This window comes from Parasteatoda tepidariorum, chromosome 7, assembly GCF_043381705.1.
Source record: "Parasteatoda tepidariorum isolate YZ-2023 chromosome 7, CAS_Ptep_4.0, whole genome shotgun sequence".
NCBI classification, from domain to species: domain Eukaryota; kingdom Metazoa; phylum Arthropoda; class Arachnida; order Araneae; family Theridiidae; genus Parasteatoda; species Parasteatoda tepidariorum.
Window position 1 is genome coordinate 7,076,378 of NC_092210.1, and position 18,853 is coordinate 7,095,230.

The 18,853-nt window shown below is 28.7% G+C and overlaps 1 protein-coding gene across 2 annotated transcripts in view; it reads right to left on the minus strand.

Moving 5' to 3' along the window:
* LOC107455589 (mitochondrial translation initiation factor 2) overlaps positions 1 to 18,853 on the minus strand; it is a 38,654-nt gene that overhangs the window by 12,339 nt on the left and 7,462 nt on the right. For both annotated transcript variants that reach the window (XM_043053340.2, XM_071183024.1), the window contains exons 6-12: positions 17,364 to 17,524; positions 16,895 to 17,068; positions 13,282 to 13,331; positions 10,996 to 11,085; positions 7,759 to 7,883; positions 4,161 to 4,239; positions 1,985 to 2,110 (exon numbers count right to left, since the gene is read on the minus strand). In XM_043053340.2, the coding sequence (XP_042909274.1) occupies positions 1,985 to 2,110; positions 4,161 to 4,239; positions 7,759 to 7,883; positions 10,996 to 11,085; positions 13,282 to 13,331; positions 16,895 to 17,068; positions 17,364 to 17,524 (805 nt within the window). The remainder of the gene's footprint in view (positions 1 to 1,984; positions 2,111 to 4,160; positions 4,240 to 7,758; positions 7,884 to 10,995; positions 11,086 to 13,281; positions 13,332 to 16,894; positions 17,069 to 17,363; positions 17,525 to 18,853) is intronic.

Genomic DNA, 18,853 nt, shown 5'->3' on the forward strand with positions numbered 1-18,853 from the left:
GATTTCCGAGTTGTCTGACACTCGTTCGTCCACTGCTTCCAAACACGCATCACTGTGCTGCTGATAAGCTGCACACGAGCGACTACTGCACGATAAGATAATCCAACTTCCCGAAGGCCGATGATTCTCCCCCGTTCAAACTCCGCAAATTGTTGAAAACTCGCTCTCTTTCGTCGAAGAGGCATAAGTAACGACTAAGATAACGTTTACCACAAGCAGATAACCTTACACGCCTCGCTACAGCCGTCTATTTATTCGGATCCATCAGCCATTAAGAGGACGCTGCTCAGCATTCGCATGCGCTACGGATCTGAAATTCTAAACATTTGCATATCATGCATTTCCTGAAAATTTCAGCTGACTCGCATAAGTCCTTCATGGTGCTGCGATTTTCACAAACATGAGTTTATAAAATTTATCAAACAAAAAAGGTATAATATATAAGATCCGAAAAAGAGGGGCAGTTGTGCAGAGCGTGCAGTCCAGAGATGCTATGAAGTGCAGTATGGGTAAGTTCTCTCCATACCAGTTATTCCCTTTTTTATATATTAATTAGTTAAAGTATTTTATGTTAACAATATAAGATAATAACTTTAAATGTGATTATTTTAATATAGTTGAATATACATAATTATTTATTGCCTGCACCATCATAACATTATTTTCAACTTAGGTACACCAAAAAAATAAAATTCTTAACAAGATGAAATGCTATTTCATGAATTTAATAACCTGACATAAAGTTTAATTTTTAGACGAGCATAGATAGATAAAAAATGAATTCTGATTTTGAAATAATTAGCTGCCTTTCATAATTACAAATGAACATTACAGAGGCATAGCCAGGATTTCAATTTGAGGAAAGAAATTTCACTATAACCGGGAATTCACTATATTCGTTCTGCAAACAACTTTAACTAATGGTTCTGAAGTTCTTATTATTACATATTATTTAAATAAATGACCAATAAAATTTTGCATTTGCTTTTTTTTCACACATATCTTTTAATCCTCTTAAAACATGAGAAACTTTTCTTAACAGAGCATGTTGTAACAGGAATTGTGCTCAGTATTTTTGATACACAGTATTTTTGATTAGAGGAGTTAAGTTCTCTATGGCCTACTTAATTCAGATTTCAGTTAAGTCCAGTGACATAAAAATATATACATATTTTCTTATATTTTTAACTGAGAATTTTCTTACTTATTTCAATAGTGTGTGGAGTGAGTTTTAAATTCATATACGGTACATATAAATTGCTCCATATCTCCCCTTCATATTAATGTATAATTTTCAAACTCGACCATATTTTATATTATAATATCCTCTACTACCAAACCAAATTAAATAATTATAGACAAATTTAGGGTCCACAATGTCGCACAATACGGTTCCATTGAAAAAGCACAGGAAACTACTTAAAGCTTTTTTTTAAAATCGGAAAGCTAATAATTGCTAATTCCGAGGGTCTTGGGTTCATGGTTGTTGGGCCTGTACCCCATGGTTATCAAACACAGGTCTATTATTTTATGTCCCAGAGCTAAGAAAATAAAGCAATTTGGCAAAAAAGTGAGATGAAAGCAACTTGAAGCAGCATTAGAACAATGCCACGCAATGCTAAGAGCTTCACAGTAGAATTTCAGAGAAATGGAGCTTGACAACTAATTCTTTCCCTTGTTAATACTATCAACATTAAAATAAAATTTCAAAAATATAATTAAAGAATTATTATTATTTTTATTTATTTATTTCGCAATTTAGCTTATTTTACAAATTGATTTTTACATTGAAATTTTGCAACAGAAAAATCTATGAACTGAAAATTACATTGATTTTTCTATTGCATGGCAAAATAGGTAATGACAATTTTTTAAATAAATGCCATTTAAAAATGACATACAAGCTAAAAAAGAAAAGCATGCACTTAATATCTTTAGCTAACTTACTATCTTTATAATTTTAAAAATGTAAACAAGAAAATACCTCAGACTCTACTTCTAATATGATTTCACCAGTAGGAGGGAAACTCTTCCAACCAACCACTTGCACAGGCGTACCAGGAGTCGCAACTTTTAGAACATTTCCATTTTCATCATATAGGTTACGCACCTATATATATAGCAAATAAAGGACTCATTTAGACTATAACTTAATCAGTACATTAGAAAAAAACGCACACACAGTCATAATAGCATAAAATAAAGCAAAATAAACGTGAGGTAATCCATTTTTAGTGTATAGAATATGTAACCATCAACAAGGGTATGATAAAATTTTAAGTAAGAGGGAAATCACTTTTCAATCCAAGTTGCACAGTGATCAAAATAAAAAAATGACCACCCTGAATAACTTTTGATCCAATGATCGGATCTTCATATTCTAGAAGTCAATCTTAATGATTCAAAGGGGTAACCTCAAATATGCTAATTAATTAGCGCAGACGATATTTTAAGTTATGATAAAATTAGTTACAAAAACCTACTTTCTCTGAATACACATATCTTTTTTCAATGAATCCGGATTTCTGACCCCCAAAATATAGGGGGTAAAAGTAATCTGGGAAATATGGCCCAAACAGTTTGGTCAGCAGACCAGTCTAAAGTTTGGACCTATTAATGTAAATTTTATTTTTTGTGTATTGCGCTTTTTAAGCGAATTGAAAATTTTTTGCTCACAATTATAAAATTAGTTCATGATTGTGTGCAATATCTAAATATAATTCCCTGATCCAAAAATAATTCCCTGCAAAATACCACTTTTATTTTTTATTAATATGCATTTGACTTTTTACATCATTTTAAAGAATGCAATTTTAAATGGCAAAATACAAAATTTAAACGAAATCGGTCAAATTGTTCCTGAGAAGTAGAACTTCAAAAAAGCTGTATTTTAAAAATCAAATATCTCAGGAACTATTCAACCGTTTTCAATCAAAATTTGTATTTTGCCAAGTAAAATGACATGTTTAAAAATGATGTAAAACATTTTATACCTTACAATTCAAAATTTTTTTGGCTGTTATTAAACCAAATAATAAAAAATAATAAATACTTACTTAAAGTGATATTTTACATAGAATTATCTTTTGATAAACGAATTTCATAGTTGTGTGCAAAAAATTTTTAATTCACTTAAAAAGTTCTTGAGATATGGCGAAATACGGAAAAGTAGAATTAACATTAAAGGATCATAACAGGGATAATTAACATAAAAATAAAGAATAAAGTGTAAAAATGAAAAACTGCAAACAAAATTTCAATGCAGTTCTAGAAGAAATAAAGAAATGTGATCGCTCTTGCCAGACACCTCTTTTAGAACTTCTATACAAATCTATCTAGAAAAGTTTAGAGAGGTAGCTCTGACAGTAAGAGCTCTTACTCCTATTCAAAATAGCGTGGAAAGACCATTTTGCTAGGAAGATTATCGAATCGATTCCACGTTCCCCAATTAATGAAAATCTTGCCAAAAAGCTATAGTGCTTCTCAAAAATTAATAATGCCCGTTTTTCTATTTCGTAATAAATGTTAATTAAAATAAATAATCTGCCATGCTCCAATTTTTTCTGTAGCAACTATTACTTCCTTTATATTTTAAAAAAAAAATAAGCTGCAGCAAATGTTTACTTATATATGAGAGAGTCAGAGTCTTTAAGTTTAAAATTCCGAGCGTTGTAGTCCGCCATTTTCCCAATCAACTTCATAGTCCTGTTAAAAATAATCAAATTTATAAATTCTGTGTTTTAACAAATAAACCTGAGAGAAAAGTATTAGTTTCTCTTTCTCTTTTAATTATTTTTATTTTCTAAAGTTATTAGCTAATGGCCGCCAAATTATAGGTGGGAAAATAACATCGCAAGAACATTTAAAAATTAATGAAGTTGGAAATAGAGTTTCTACAGACTTATAAAGGGTAAAACTAGATGCAAAATTTAAATGAAATAATTGAGATATAATCAAGAAAAAAATCTGATAATTTATTTGAATGTATAATAACTCTAAATATGAAAAAAAAGACTTTGATAAAAAAAAAATAATTAAAAACACTCATTGTTACCAAAAAAAAAAAAAAATAATCACTTAAAAATTTATAATGAAATAAAGTTTTACAAGAACTGATAATCATTTTTAATTTAAAATTATGCACACATTTCGATGCTTACCTTCGCCCAAGAAGTACCAGCAACAATGACACTACCCTTTTTTAGAGTACCACGCTGAATTAATGCTGTAGATACTTTTCTGAGAAATAAAAATTAAGGTAAAATAAATTTCATAAAAGTAATAACCAATTTTAAATTTAAATTTATACAAAACAAATTCTGATAATGCAGAATATAAAAACATTTATTTATTATTGGTCAATTGTCTCTTACAGCACATTTTGTCAGCTGATATACATTGAAAATTAATTTTTTCTTTTTTTGTGTACTTAAAACAGGAAAATTAAAGAAAAGTTGTTCCTTAATTTCAGTTTTTTTCCTTTTAGTCTTTCATATTTAAATATTTAAGTTACTGTGTGGTACTTGAAATGCTTAGAATCAACATTTGCCTTGTGTTTTTTAAACAGGTTTTTCTATTAATTTTACTTTGACTTTTTTTTGTGTCAATATTTAAGTTACGATTTTATGCTTGAAATACAAAATTAATCACATTGTTGCATGTTTTCAAAGCATCTAAAAACATAAAAATGAAAATTAGTAAAACAAGTTCATACTTCTTCTATGATTTTTATTTACAGATTGTTATTATTTACGGTTTTCTTACAGCAAAAGAAGGTGGGGTGAACATTTTAAAAAAAACTTGAACAGAAAAAATCCCGCTGTTTTGAAAGATATTTTAGGAGACAGACAATTATCGCAGGTCCAGCAAATCAGTTTGAGGTTCATCAAGCAAGAAAATTGCTTAAATATGGGAAAGCTGCTGGCAGCGACAACCTACCTGGTGAACTCTGGTAGAGTTTAAAAACTGCAATCAAGGGTTTAACTGATCTGTTTAATAAAATCTTGAAGAGCGAAGAGTGTCCTAATGACTTGGGCGAAGATCCGCTGATAAAACTATCAAAAACATTTAACGATATGTGACAACGACGATATGAAAGGAAAATGGCAATATGTGACAATGGAGCCCTGATGGCTCAGGGGATACAGCGTTCGCCTTCCAATGAGGTGAACCGGGTTCAAATCCCAGTGGTGGCTGGTCAATTCGAATTCTGCATCTGTCTTGCACCGAGCACAGTGCTGACGTAAAATATCTTCAGTGGTTGAAGAATGATGGGTTAGAGTCCCCTTGCCATCAGGCTAACCATGAGAGGTTTAACGAAATGTGGGAGGTGTAATGCAAATGCATCAAATAATCCTCCACGAAGGCAAAAATTTTCCCAATACTTAATCCAGGAGTTACCTTGTGTTCTGGATTGGATTCAAAATTTCAAGGCTACGGAGTTGAACATTTGTAGTCGTAAACCCAAGAAATTGGGTCGGTTGTTCAATTACTTTTATAAAATAAGATATGTGACAATGGCGATACGAAAGGAAAATGACGATATGTGACAACTGGAGAGGAATCATTTTCTTAAATATATGTAGCAAAAGTTTCACTAGAATAGTGTTGTAAAGAATTTTAAAAAAAAAACAACCAACAAAAGACTGTGACCAGAGCAAGCAGATTTCAAAGCTAATAGATCATGTGTCTACCACATTGCAACATTAGGAATTATTGTCGAACATTCTATTGAAAGGAAATTAACAATACACTTAAATTTCATAGATTTTGAAAAGGCTTTCAATAGTTTACACAGAGAAACACTCTAAAAACTGCTGTAATACTATGGAATTCCTGAATGTTTTGTAAACATCATCAAAAATACTTATAAAAATTACAATATACGAGTTATCACTGCTGGTCAACAATCAGAATCCTTTGGAGTTGATTCGGGTGTTAGACAGGGTTGTATACTTTCTTTAACAATCTTTTTAATTGCTATTGACCGGATTATGAAGAGAGTATGAGAGAATAGAAGGGGTGTAAGATGGAACCTTGCTGAATATCTTTTTGATCTTGATTTTGCAGACAACTTATGCTTATTAACAAACACCTATCAAGAAAAAGCAAACAAACACAATCATTTTAAATGTAGAGGCAAAGAAAATGGGGCCTTTTATCAACCAAAATGAGACTAAAATTTTGAAAATTAATCATAAACATTAAATTATATATTCTTAGAAAATAACAAACTAGAAGAGGTAAACAGTTTTATGTATCTTGAAAGTATAATTAACAAAGGAATTGATGAAGATATATGAAGATTAAACAAAGCCCAAAGCAAATACGCTCTCAATAAATTCTGGAGAAAAACAAAAACAAACAAATTCTACATAAATTTAAATTTTCAATTCTATTGTAAAATCAGTCCTACTCTATAGACTTGAGACATGACACTAGAATAAAAATAACACAATAAAGCTTCAAGTATTTATTAATAACTGTTTAAGAAGAATCTTGTGTTATCAAACAGTTCCATAAGATTTATAATGCAGAAATCTTCAGAAAAGCAAAACAGAAACCGATTGAACCAGAAATTAGAAAACGTAAATGGAAATAAATTGGTCATGTTCTATATAAACCAGATAAATTTTAAGTAAAACAAGTTTTTGATTGGAACCCTCGGTATATTTGGCACGGGACAATGGTAAGAGTATTGAGAACAATTAGAAAGACATGAAGGGAGATAAAACATCTGGCCACAAATAGAATGAAATGGAGAGCTATGATAGAAGCCCCATGTTCCAATTTGGAGTAAAGAGATATATGTATTGTTCAGAATTTATTTTTGTTTGCAAAGCAATAGATTCCATCAGCAAAAAAAAAACATGTTGAAAAAGCTTTTGCTCCAGAGTTAAAGATAATTTTGCTGTGCTAAAGAATTTTCTTTTAGTGAAGTGCTTGCATGCTCAAATAACATTTGTGCCATTAAATGAACGTAATGAGCGGCAACTACCATAGAAAGTTTCCTAGCTCCCCCCAGTAGAAAATTTAAACTCTTTTGATGGAGGTTAGATCATCCTACAAGGGTCATAGGAGTGCTTTGTTCAATCCCTGCTCATGGCCGATGAGCATCTTTCTCACATGCACTCCTCCACACTGGTGACAATGAACACTGCAAAGTTCAATCCTTGATGGACGGCAGCATTACACTGCTTTACCTCGCTCCACGGTTCGCCTTGATTCGACCATTTATTAAGTCGAAGAAAAAATCCCATACATCTCAAGCTTTCCAAATCACCCTACTCCGGGTGATTGACAAGAGAGACAAATTTATATCTTTAAGCAGATTTTAGTTTTAACACACTAAGCTGCACAAAAAGTAATAAAAACTCACATTAAACAAATTGGTACAAAGAAATCATATTCTTCCATTTCTAAAATCAAATTTCTCTTAATATCAACAAATAATTTATTGATTAATATATATGTTTTACAGAATGTCACCTTATTAAAACAAAGCAATACTAAAATAGCATGATGAGACAAATTTGTCAAGCTTAAAAGTTACTTAAAAGTTCATTCAGAAATTAAAACCTTTTTTTTAGTTTTAAAATTACTGAATTCAGTGAAAATTCTCAAAAGCTAAACATGTTTGGGCTTTAATTTGAAAAAATACTGAAATTAAAGTTCAAGTGGAACCCTAATTACATAATTAAAAAAACATAAAACATAATTAAAAAAATAAAATTTTTATGAAGTGTATATACACTTTACCCTTTTGAAGTGTCTAGGCTAGCCTCTAAGACAACGCCCTCTACCATTCCTTTTGGGTCACCAGCCACACCCATCACTTCTGCTTGTATCAGGATAGCATCTGTCAGGTGATCTAAGTTGATTTTCTGTATTTCACAATAGGTAAAAAGCTTAATTTACATAACTAATTGACAAAAGGGAAAAAAACAGTGTTACCTATAAATGATTTCCTGCATTATTATTATTGATTTATTTTTATATAGGTTGATCATAATTGAAGAGTTTAATGGAAAAATAAGTTAAGGAGTTAGACCATAAGTAGCTACATAAAAAAAGCATTTTTAGGAATTATTTTCAACAAAAAAATGGAACAAATCAAAATTCTGAAAAAGTTTTTTTATTACATGAATAGTGAATATGTTCACAATTCATATAACAAAATATTTCCAAATCATAAGTTGACAAATGATTCCAAAATAAATTTTTGGGAGAAATACAAAACAAAATGGTGGCTGAAAACTTTATCGCTTAGAAAATTTTTTAAAAAGTAGATAACCGGAACAATAGCATTTATACTTTTTATGGTGTTAACAAGTTAGTGAGGCAGGATGTTATGTTAAGATAAAAACAATTTTTCCTTTCTTGATTATGCACATGAATAGAAAAGTACAAAGAATTTCTTTAACACAATGTTTGCAAGAATACAACTTTTCTGTTTAAGCCCTTAACGATCAGTTAATTTTCAAGAAATACACAATTTTTTGTGTGATAAATTTCAAAACATAAAATACAGAGTACGTAGCATGAAATATAAATAGACGTATTTGATTAGTGCTGACATCTAGTTTAAAATAAACTAACTATCTACAATTACCTTAAAAATATCCTGGTACTGCCATTTGGTGTGTAAAATGAGAAATAAAATGTTTTCCCGGCAAAAGAAATGAATTAATTTTATTCTTATTGGCACATTACTTCTGAACACTCCAGCCCGGAAATATCATGGGAGCAAGAAGTAGAGGGCGAAACCTAACCCCGTTATTTTCACAAGAACAAGAAAAGGTTAGTCAAGTACTTAAAAAAACAGCAACATTGTTTTGAACATTAATAGTGTTTATTTACTGTGTTATGCAATTTTTTTTTAGTTTCTTAATTCAGATATGAAGTAAATTTGCATAAAAATAAAAAAAAAGTTATTTGAGGTTTTATAAATATACATATGTATATACAGTCACTTCACAATATCATGATCATTGATAACATAATATTTTAGTACCATGTAAAATTTCAAATTGTACGATGTTGCTAATAAAGAAAATATCTTTCAACAGAACAAATTTTATGGTAACTTTTGATTTTACAAAGGATTTTTGATCATTAAATTTGATTTTCCTAATTTCTGAAGAAGTAAATATGTTTTCTAAAATTTCAATTTTCAAAATATTTTCTTGAATTATTTTATGAATCACTTCTCAAAACCCTAATAAAAAAGAGTTTATCATTTTTGAAAAGAGCTCAATCATTTGTTTCTGAATAAGAAAACATACAAGATCAAATTGGAAGTCATTAAGGAGAAATCTTCAGAGGAAGGCATTAGCCCACATTGGGCTGTCTGGCCAACTATGATGATGAGACATACAAGATATGTTTATAGATAAAGATATCCACTCTGAAAGAATTTGCTAAATTTAATTAATCCAAAACAAACAGTTATTCATAAGGAAATAGTTACTGTAAACAATAAAGTTTCAGCTTGATGTGATCATGAAGAATAAGAAATAATAAAAGATTACAGCACCTGGAGAGGCGTCAGAAAATGTGGATGATTAAACAAAAGAACTTCATCAAAATGTAAAAGCATAGTTATGCACATTATACAACTTTTAAATGTCAATACAGTTGCCATTTTGATAGAATTTTTTTTAAAAAAAACTTTCAATATTCAATTAAAATATTTAATTTTCAGTGACTCAAATTTTCGATGTCCTAAATTTTTAAAGTTTTCCTTCATGTTCGTAATAATGAGGCTCGGCTATATATATATAGTCAAACCCCGTTAATGTCAACTCGAAGGGGAACAAAAAAAAATTTCATGTTATCAGTTCAGAAATTTTTTTGGTGAAAATCTTATAATACACAAATATTTTCTGTTATCTATTTGCATTTTCTTATCTTAAATTTCTATTATAAATAGATCAATATAGATTTCATTTCAACAAATATTTAAGTTTCACACTGAGGTGTATAGAAGTTATTAATTAATAACTTCTATACACCTCAAAATAAATGCAATTAATTACTTTAAAAGATAAAATAAAGTTATAAAGTAAGAAAAAATATAGTTCAGACAAAATTAAAATAATTAACTTATTTTTGGAGCTCAATTCTTAAAAATTCATTTATACGAAATAAAAATTGCTGAAAAGTAATTAACTAATAGGAGTAATCTGATTTATTGTACAAGTTACAGAGGATTATAACAAAATCGGTAATAGCTTGCTGTTTTAGTTTCTTGTTTGCATACGCTTCCAATAAATCTTATAATTTATCAACTGTCTAAAAACTGATGCAAATTTTTATTTTACATTACCAAAGAACAAATAGTTTAATTGCTTTTTCCATCAGAGAAAAGTAAACCAAATGACTTGTGAAATTTAAGAAAAATTTTAGCTTCACAAGTCTTTGTTCCCAGAAATACAATTCAGCAATATCAATTTCTTAGAACAACTTATGAAAGTGTAGGGGAAATTATCATCTCAAAAATAAGATGTTTAAGAAAATAAATAAATAAAACAAAAACTGCCAATATTTTTTAAATAAGAAACTTTATAAACATGTTTACTTAGTAATAATTATGAAAGAATTTTTTTACATAAAGAAATATTTTCAAACTAAAATATTTTTTAAAAAAGTACACATTAATAAAACATTTTAAGCAATAATAAATCGATAATTATTTAGACAATTAAATGACTGAAATACTTTTTTTCTAAGAATTAAAATTAATTTTCGTAATAAACTAAAAAAAATGAAATACATAATAGTAATACACAATCAATAATAAATGAAAAAAATGTTCAATCCCATTATTTTACCACCCTATTTTGTAAATATCCAAGTATTTTGAATTTTAATAGAATTGTATGCTTCAGAAATTAGATAAAAATGAGGAAACCTTCCCAAAAGAAATCTGCATCAACTGAATACACTTCACTAACATAAAAACATAATATATAAATCTTTCTTAAGAAAGCATACCTTTAACGCAGATATTGGAATTGCTTGCACTTCTCCTCCAAGCTCTTCCACTTGTATGCCGCAGCCAAGAAGATCTTGCATCACTCTTTTCTGGAAAAAAAATTCAAAAATACAAATAAATAGAACACGTCATGATATTCTATTTTATTTTATAATCATGGTTGAACAGCCAATCCAATTTTTTTGATTTACAACTACTAATGTTCAACTCCATAGCCTTGTAATTTTAAACCCAAACCAGAAGACAAGGGAACTCCTGGATCAAGCATTGGGAAAAATGTGCCTTCGTGGAGGGCTTTTTGATGGAAGTAACCCNTATCTGCCCGAAAAGCAAATTATATTTCCGAAGTAATATTACAAAATAACGCGAATTAATTAGAAAATAACGCAAAAACTTGAAGAAAAAAAACATTATTTTGTGCAAAAAGGGACAGGTTTTTTCGAGAGAAAAAACATCAAAGAAGACAACAAGCTAATTACCACGCGGAACTTTTTGGAACTAAGTTTCGAAAGTCATTGAAACATTGTAAAATGTCAAATGATAAGATATAAACTATAAGTTTGTCAAGAGTATTAACTAATCCAACAAACTGAAAAAGTGTACTACAATTTCAGACTAATTACTTTGATAAAAATGTAACAGTAATGTGAAATTCCTATATATATTTCTGAAATAAAAATGTAAAAGTTAAATTTAAAAAAAATTTTTAAACATATTTTTCATTACATTGTACTCTTGTGGGTCCAAAAAGTAAATTATAATGTTTGGAATGATTATGAATACTTAATTTGGGCTATATTAAAACTGCTTACACACATTTTAGTTGAAAATTTAATTTTTGACTTTAAGCCAAAGATCATGGTCTTCTGGCCCACAGTGCCATGGTTGAACAGCCGACCCAATTTTTTTGTTTTACGACTACTAATTTTCAATTCCACAGCCTTGTAATTTTGAACCCAAACAAGAAGACAAGGGAACTCCTGGATCAAGCATTGGGAGAAATGTGTCTTTGTGGAGGGCTTTTTGATGGAACTAACCCGCATTTGTGTTACCTGGAGAGGAAGACCACAAGAACCTCTCACGGTTAGCCTGATGGCAAGGGGACTCTAACCCATGATCCGTCTATACTGAGGACATTTCAAATCAGTACTGTGGTTGGTGCAAGCTGGATGCGGAATTCGTATCGACCAGCCATTGCTGGGATTCGAACCCGGTTCACCTTATAGGACGGCGAATGCTCTATCCCCTGAGCCATCGCGGTTCATTGAGACCATACAACCCAGATCGTGGCTACCCCCAGATGCAAATGTGGAAAAAAAATTACCTGTTTACCCTGTACATATTGTACACAATATATCAAGAGGAAACACAATCACTGTGCTCTTGCATGAGCTGTATTGGGCTAATTATACTAGCTATAATTGCTAAAAAAACTTAAGGAAAAAGGAACAGCTGAACATACTTAAAATAAATAATGCTATAGTAAATAAACTAGTTTAATATAGTTATAATATCATTCTTAAATATTCCATAGATTGTATTTCAAGTGGTTACCATTTTTTTAAAAGACAAAAATAAGAAACAAAATTCCTTGTATTTTCACAGTTTCTAATGAAAAATTTCCCTGTTATTTTAGATGATTTTTTAATTCCCTGTGGATGTCAACCCTGTAAGAGTACCAGATGATGACTACTTTGATTTGCAAATTTTGTATATAGAAGTGAGTTCAGTGTTAACAAGGAAATGTTATTATGAACATGTACAACTATTATGAATATTATTATGTATTATGAATTTGCATAAATAAACTAAAATAGAAATTTTCAGATATCAAATTAATAAATAAAAAAATTATAATTTTAAAATTCGAATGACAGTTATTCTATTAATGTGATACTGTAGTAGTAAAACCTTTTGTTTGCTGAATTAATGTTAACTTTTGAGGTGAATAAAATATTTAATTTCCTGTAGCCAGAAATGCAAAAATTGGTCGACAGTTCCGCAATTATAAAATAAAATATGGTAATGCAGTCAATTGGTATTAGAAATTTAGTCTGAATAAAAAAATTTAAAAATTAAATAAAGCACAGAAAATATTACTATTTCAGTAATAAATTGTTATTGCTGTACCGATAAGGAAAAGTACAGCAATAACCATTTGCTGCAACAAAAAAAAACTTTTTTACAAAGAGGTTTCAATCAGAATGCTTTTTATGATTATTGAGAGAGATTTACTTACATCCCTAATTTTAGCAATTAAATAAAAATAGCAAAACAATACTTACCACATCGTGGTTGGCTTTGTCAATTTTATTAACTGCAACAATAATTGGCACTAAAATATCAATAGAAAAGCGTATAAGAACCAGAAAATACAATAATGATATAAACAGATTTAGCACACAAAAGAAATTTCAAAAGTGTTAATTTTTTCTTTCTTTTTTAATCTCAGATAATAAAAAAACTTATTACATTTATGTGAAGAAACATATTAGAAAATAAAATAAAAAAAGCATATCATATTCTTAAATTAATAAATTATATTCCTTAAGTAAGAATCAAATATAAAAGCAAACAGTTTTTATTTTCTATCACAAGAAAATTCTGTTGAAAAAAGTGTAAAAGTTAGCATCTATGTCATCAAATAAAACATGTCTAATAAGCTACTTTTTACTAAATGCAGATAATGCCAGTATTACAATAAGAGTTCTTAAATTAATAAATTCTATTCATTAAAGTAAGAATCAAATTTGAGAGCAAACAGTTTTCTTTTTCTATCACAAGAAAATTCTGTTGCAAAAAGTGTAAAAGTGAGCAACTATGTCATCAAATAAAAGATGTCTGATAATCTACGCTTTACTGAATAAATTATAGAACTGGAGAATATTTCTTTTGTTACTAATTTTATCAAAAAGAAGTATAACAAGAGTATACAAGCACAAATTTTTATAAAGTTTCAAATGAAAATGAATCTTTAATATTAAATTTTGCTATTCAAAAAAGTTAACTTTTAAAACAATAATGCAAACAATTAAATCATATTTTTATAAAAAATAACTATAAAAAAATCTACATTTATATTATCTGACTTAAGTTTTAAAATTTTAAGAATATTTTATTGAACTAAGCTGAGTATTTTAAGAAGTAGCCATTTTTTAAAATAGAAAAGTTGTTAAAAGAACGAGTTATAGAAGTAGGAGCTTTATCCAGCAATCTTAAAAGTATTTATTCAAGATAATTACAATTCTTAAGATGAATAAAAAAAAATTTTCAGACTTCTAAATTTTTTTGCTAAGGAGATTTAAAGCTCTTGAAATAGATAATGCCAGTGTTACAATAAAAGTTCTTAAATTAATAAATTATATTCATTAAAGTAAGAAATAAATATGAAAGCAAATAAAAAAGTTGTTAAAAGAACAAGTTATAGAAGTAGGAGTTTTTTCAGCAATTTTAATAGGATTGCTTCTGAAGGTTTAAGATTGAAAAAATTTAATACCAGCCGGGATCATTTAAAGCCTGAGTATCTGAGTAAAGTATCTGGACAAAGGCAAAATTTTACGATTTCGCAAAAAGAAAATCAAACATAAAAGTCATTTGACAATTAGTATTAATCTCCCAAATCAAAAGCTCTGAACAGAAGTAACAGATCACTGTACTTTTTTTATACCTATTAAATTTTACATTTTTTATACTTAAAAACTAAAACAAACATTTAAAAAAAACAGTAAAAAAGTTCATGAAAATTTTATCATGAGCAGGAGCCGGTCTAGGTAATACCTTTTCCAGTAAATGAGCCCAATTCGGACTTATGCTATCTCACCTCTCATGCCACATATGATTGTCATTCCAGATTAGGAGGTCTAAGCCATGTATTCTATCAAACAACATGTTTTAGTGGGACTGAAATATCACAGATCTACTGCATTTGTAGTCCTTTCAAGTATTCTGTACAGAGTACAACGTAAATCTAAATTCTAAAATTTCTGCATAAAATTGACAGAGTAATTGACATCTGTAAAATTGACATCTGTACAGAGTACAACGTAAATCTAAATTCTAAAATTTCTGCATAAAATTTTACATCTTTTATAATAGATATACTGTTTGTTTCATTCCTTCATCTCTAGTTTCAAAGATTTTTAATTAAAATATCCATTATTAATAAATATCTAATATATAAATATATGCTAATAAATAAATTATATGTATATAAATATATATAGAGAGAGCAAAATAAATAAATACAAAAAAACACGAAGAAAATTAAGAAAAACAATAAGTTTCATTTGTTGCGCATAAGCTGCAAGTAAATAGAATTCATAAAATAAATTCAAAATGAAGATAAAACAAAGGAAAATTACAAACATATAAAAAAGGGGGGAAAAGAAAAATAATGATAAAAAAAATAACAAACAACTGGGGGGGGGGGAATAATCCGGGGAAAAAAAATCACAATTTTTTTTTAAAAAATCCGAAAAATAATAGATATAATCTTTTCATCAGCCCACACAATATATCTGCTCTGCAATATATCTGCTTTGGCTATATTGATACAATATTAGTAAGCACTCTTTTTGGGGGATATAATCGTGTGGGCTGATGAAAAGATTACATCTTTTATTTTCTTGATTTTTTTAAAAAATTTCATCTTTTTATTTTAGATTATTTTTTCCCCCCAGTTGTTTGTTATTTTTTTTATTATTATTTTTCCCCCTATTATCACATGTCTGTAATTTTCCTTTGTTTTATCTTCATTTTGAACTTATATATATATACAGTAGGGAACTAATTATCCGGAACGATCGGGGCCATCGCTATTCCGGATAACTGATTTTTCCAGTTTTCTGAATCGCTGCAAAAAGCCATTTTTTTATTGTTAAACCCAACTAAAAAAAAAAAAAAAAATATTTGGAAATAATCTTAAAAAGAATAAAAACGAAGTAATACACTAATGATTATTTCCAAAATGATGGTAAGGTAAACATCTTTCAAAAAAGAAAGAAAAATCCTAAAATCTTATGAGGAAAAAAAAAAATTTTTTTTCTTAAAAAAAATTGTGGGAAAAATTTATGGAATTTTGTTCCGGTTTTTTGGTTTTCCGGTTTTCTGATTTCCGGATAACAGGTTCTGTAATGTACAATAAAAACATAGAGAAAACATGGAAAAAATTAAAGATTAATGAAAAGAATAGAAGAAAAAAAATTTGTTAAAAAAAAATTCTTTTTCTACTTTTATTTTCATTAATCTTTAATTTTTTCAATGTTTCCTCTATGTTTTTAACTTATTTTATGAGTTCTACATACTTGCAGCTTATCAGTATTAAATAAAACTTTTTAGTGTTCTTAATTTTCTTCATTTTTTTTATCCTNATATATATATATAACATGAAAATCATAAATTACTAAATTATTCAAATTATTCAAGATCAACAAGCACTTTATTTACATTAATTAAAAGTCCAGATGTAATTCTAAAAGCAGAAGAACAAAGGGTTCTAATTTCATGACATATTTCAAGACATGTTCTAATTTCTTGAGAAGTTAAATTTCAAAATCTTGAAAAAGAACTGAATGACTGGCTAAAGTTTATGCGCAATATTAAGAGATGTTAATTTTTAACTTTTATGTACTATTTTAAATAATACTTGGACTTTATTGAGAGAAAAACTGTGGATTTGTCAAAACATGTTTTTTCAAAAAATAAGTCCAAAATATAAGTAAATACTTTCACCATTTCTGTTCTGACCATTATATTAAGTGTTGATTGCATATAAAAATTATATATGCAGTCGCAATGCATATAAAAGATTCAGATAAGACACATTATTTGACATCCATTCCTATGATAACATAAAATAAACACAAAATTTTGTTAGGAAACATATTCATACAAAGTTACCATTTGCTTCACGGGCATATCTAATAGATTCTATAGTTTGTTCCATTATGCCATCATCTGCAGCAACAACAAGTATAACAAAGTCTGTGACTCGAGCACCTCTGGCTCTCATTGTCTTAAAAGCAGCATGCCCTGGCGTATCTAAAAAGGTTATCCTGCCCCCAGGTAGATCAACTGTTAAAAGAAAGAATGGCTTTTAAATATAAACAGTAGTTTTAAATAAACTAAATATCAAATTAGCAAGCAAATTAGAAGCAAATTAAATTAATTATTGCAACAGTAGTTTTAAATAAACTAAATATCAAATTAGCAAGCAAATTAGAAGCAAATTAATTATCTATTAAGCAAAATAATTATTTTTATAAGTATTTTTATAAGTTTATGTATTGAAATTAACTAGAAGTTTTTTCAATTCAGAAATGATTATAAATACCAAGTACCATAAAATGTTTTAAAAGAAAATATATACCTGTGAATGCACCAATATGTTGAGTGATTCCACCAAACTCTTTAGAAACAATGGAGGAATGGCGGAGTGAATCTAGTAGAGTAGTTTTACCGTGATCTACGTGACCCATTATAGCTACCACAGGAGGTCGCTTCACTAAATCTTCAGGATGAGGAGGTGGCCTGAATTTAGAATTCATGTCTGTTACAATCAACAAACCAAATTTTTATTCGTCAAGCTTATAATATATAGCATCCTTGCAAGAAAAGTGACACAAGTCAAAAAACAGTAATTTTGAGGTTATGTCAATAAAAAATATGTATGAAGTGCCCCATCAAGCTCAAAAAGTGACACATTTCTAACTCGCAATTTATCCAGCTGAGAGCAGTTGTGTTAGTTTGAGTCAAATTCAGAATAAAGGTTATCTTATTTGTAAAGGTTATCAGATTTTTCTCAAATGCTGCATTTTAGAGTCATGACACTTTTCTTGACGTGGTACGATATGCGTCATTATTTAACATTTGACTAGCAACATAAAAATTAAAACTTGATTAATTATAAGGGGAAAAAAATACTGACTCAGTTAAAAAATTTCTCAGAATAATATAACTAAAAAGGTACAGAATGCATTAAATATTTTATTACTTGTATTTTTATTGTGTAAAAAAATACAGGCATTTCAAAATGTGAGAATAAAATGCCCTGTATGCAACACAATTATTTAGCTGCCACTTATTAGAACCTAAAAAATGATTTTAATGATTATTAATAATTAAATAATAATTAATGATTCAAAAAAGGATGATTTGTGATGAAAAGATCAGCAAATAAATTAAGAGTCAAATCTAAAATTCAGGAAGTGGTAAATTTCTGTAATCATGTTTTTGACAATTTCGGACTGTCCCTATCCTCTTGTCAGTAAAAATAAGTAAATCACAAACCCATACTTACGCAAGAAAGTCGCAACAGACACAGATTAGTGAGATATACAAAATAAATCAAGTTATTTTTATCAATTAGTTAACTCGACAAGAATTAATTTTGCACTACTTATGAGTGAAAAAACTTCATTTCTCCAAAATTACTTAAGGTAGATAAAGTATGTACGTTTCAAGCACTCGAAATAAAGCTTTCATACAAAGACAAATCACACGAGAGTCTGATCATGTGTGACGCCCTGTGGCAGAATCGCAGCGATAGGGCAGAACATTTCAGAGTTCTTGCAGAAAGATTTTTCTTCTGAAAAGCAAACAATTTTACTTTTCTTCTCCACAGAAATTCACACATAATATTTGTATCATGCATTTAGATAATCACTTTTTGGAAGACCTCAATTTATGCCGATAGTGTCATAAATCGATGTAATGTTTCAATTGTATTTTTGGCAATTATTGATATTGATTTTGACATGGTTTTTAAATATCCCGATATATTTCAAACAATATGGAAAATTTTATTCGTGCATTTGAGTATTTACTTTTTAAGGCAGTAATTCTATCAAATTTTGGGCA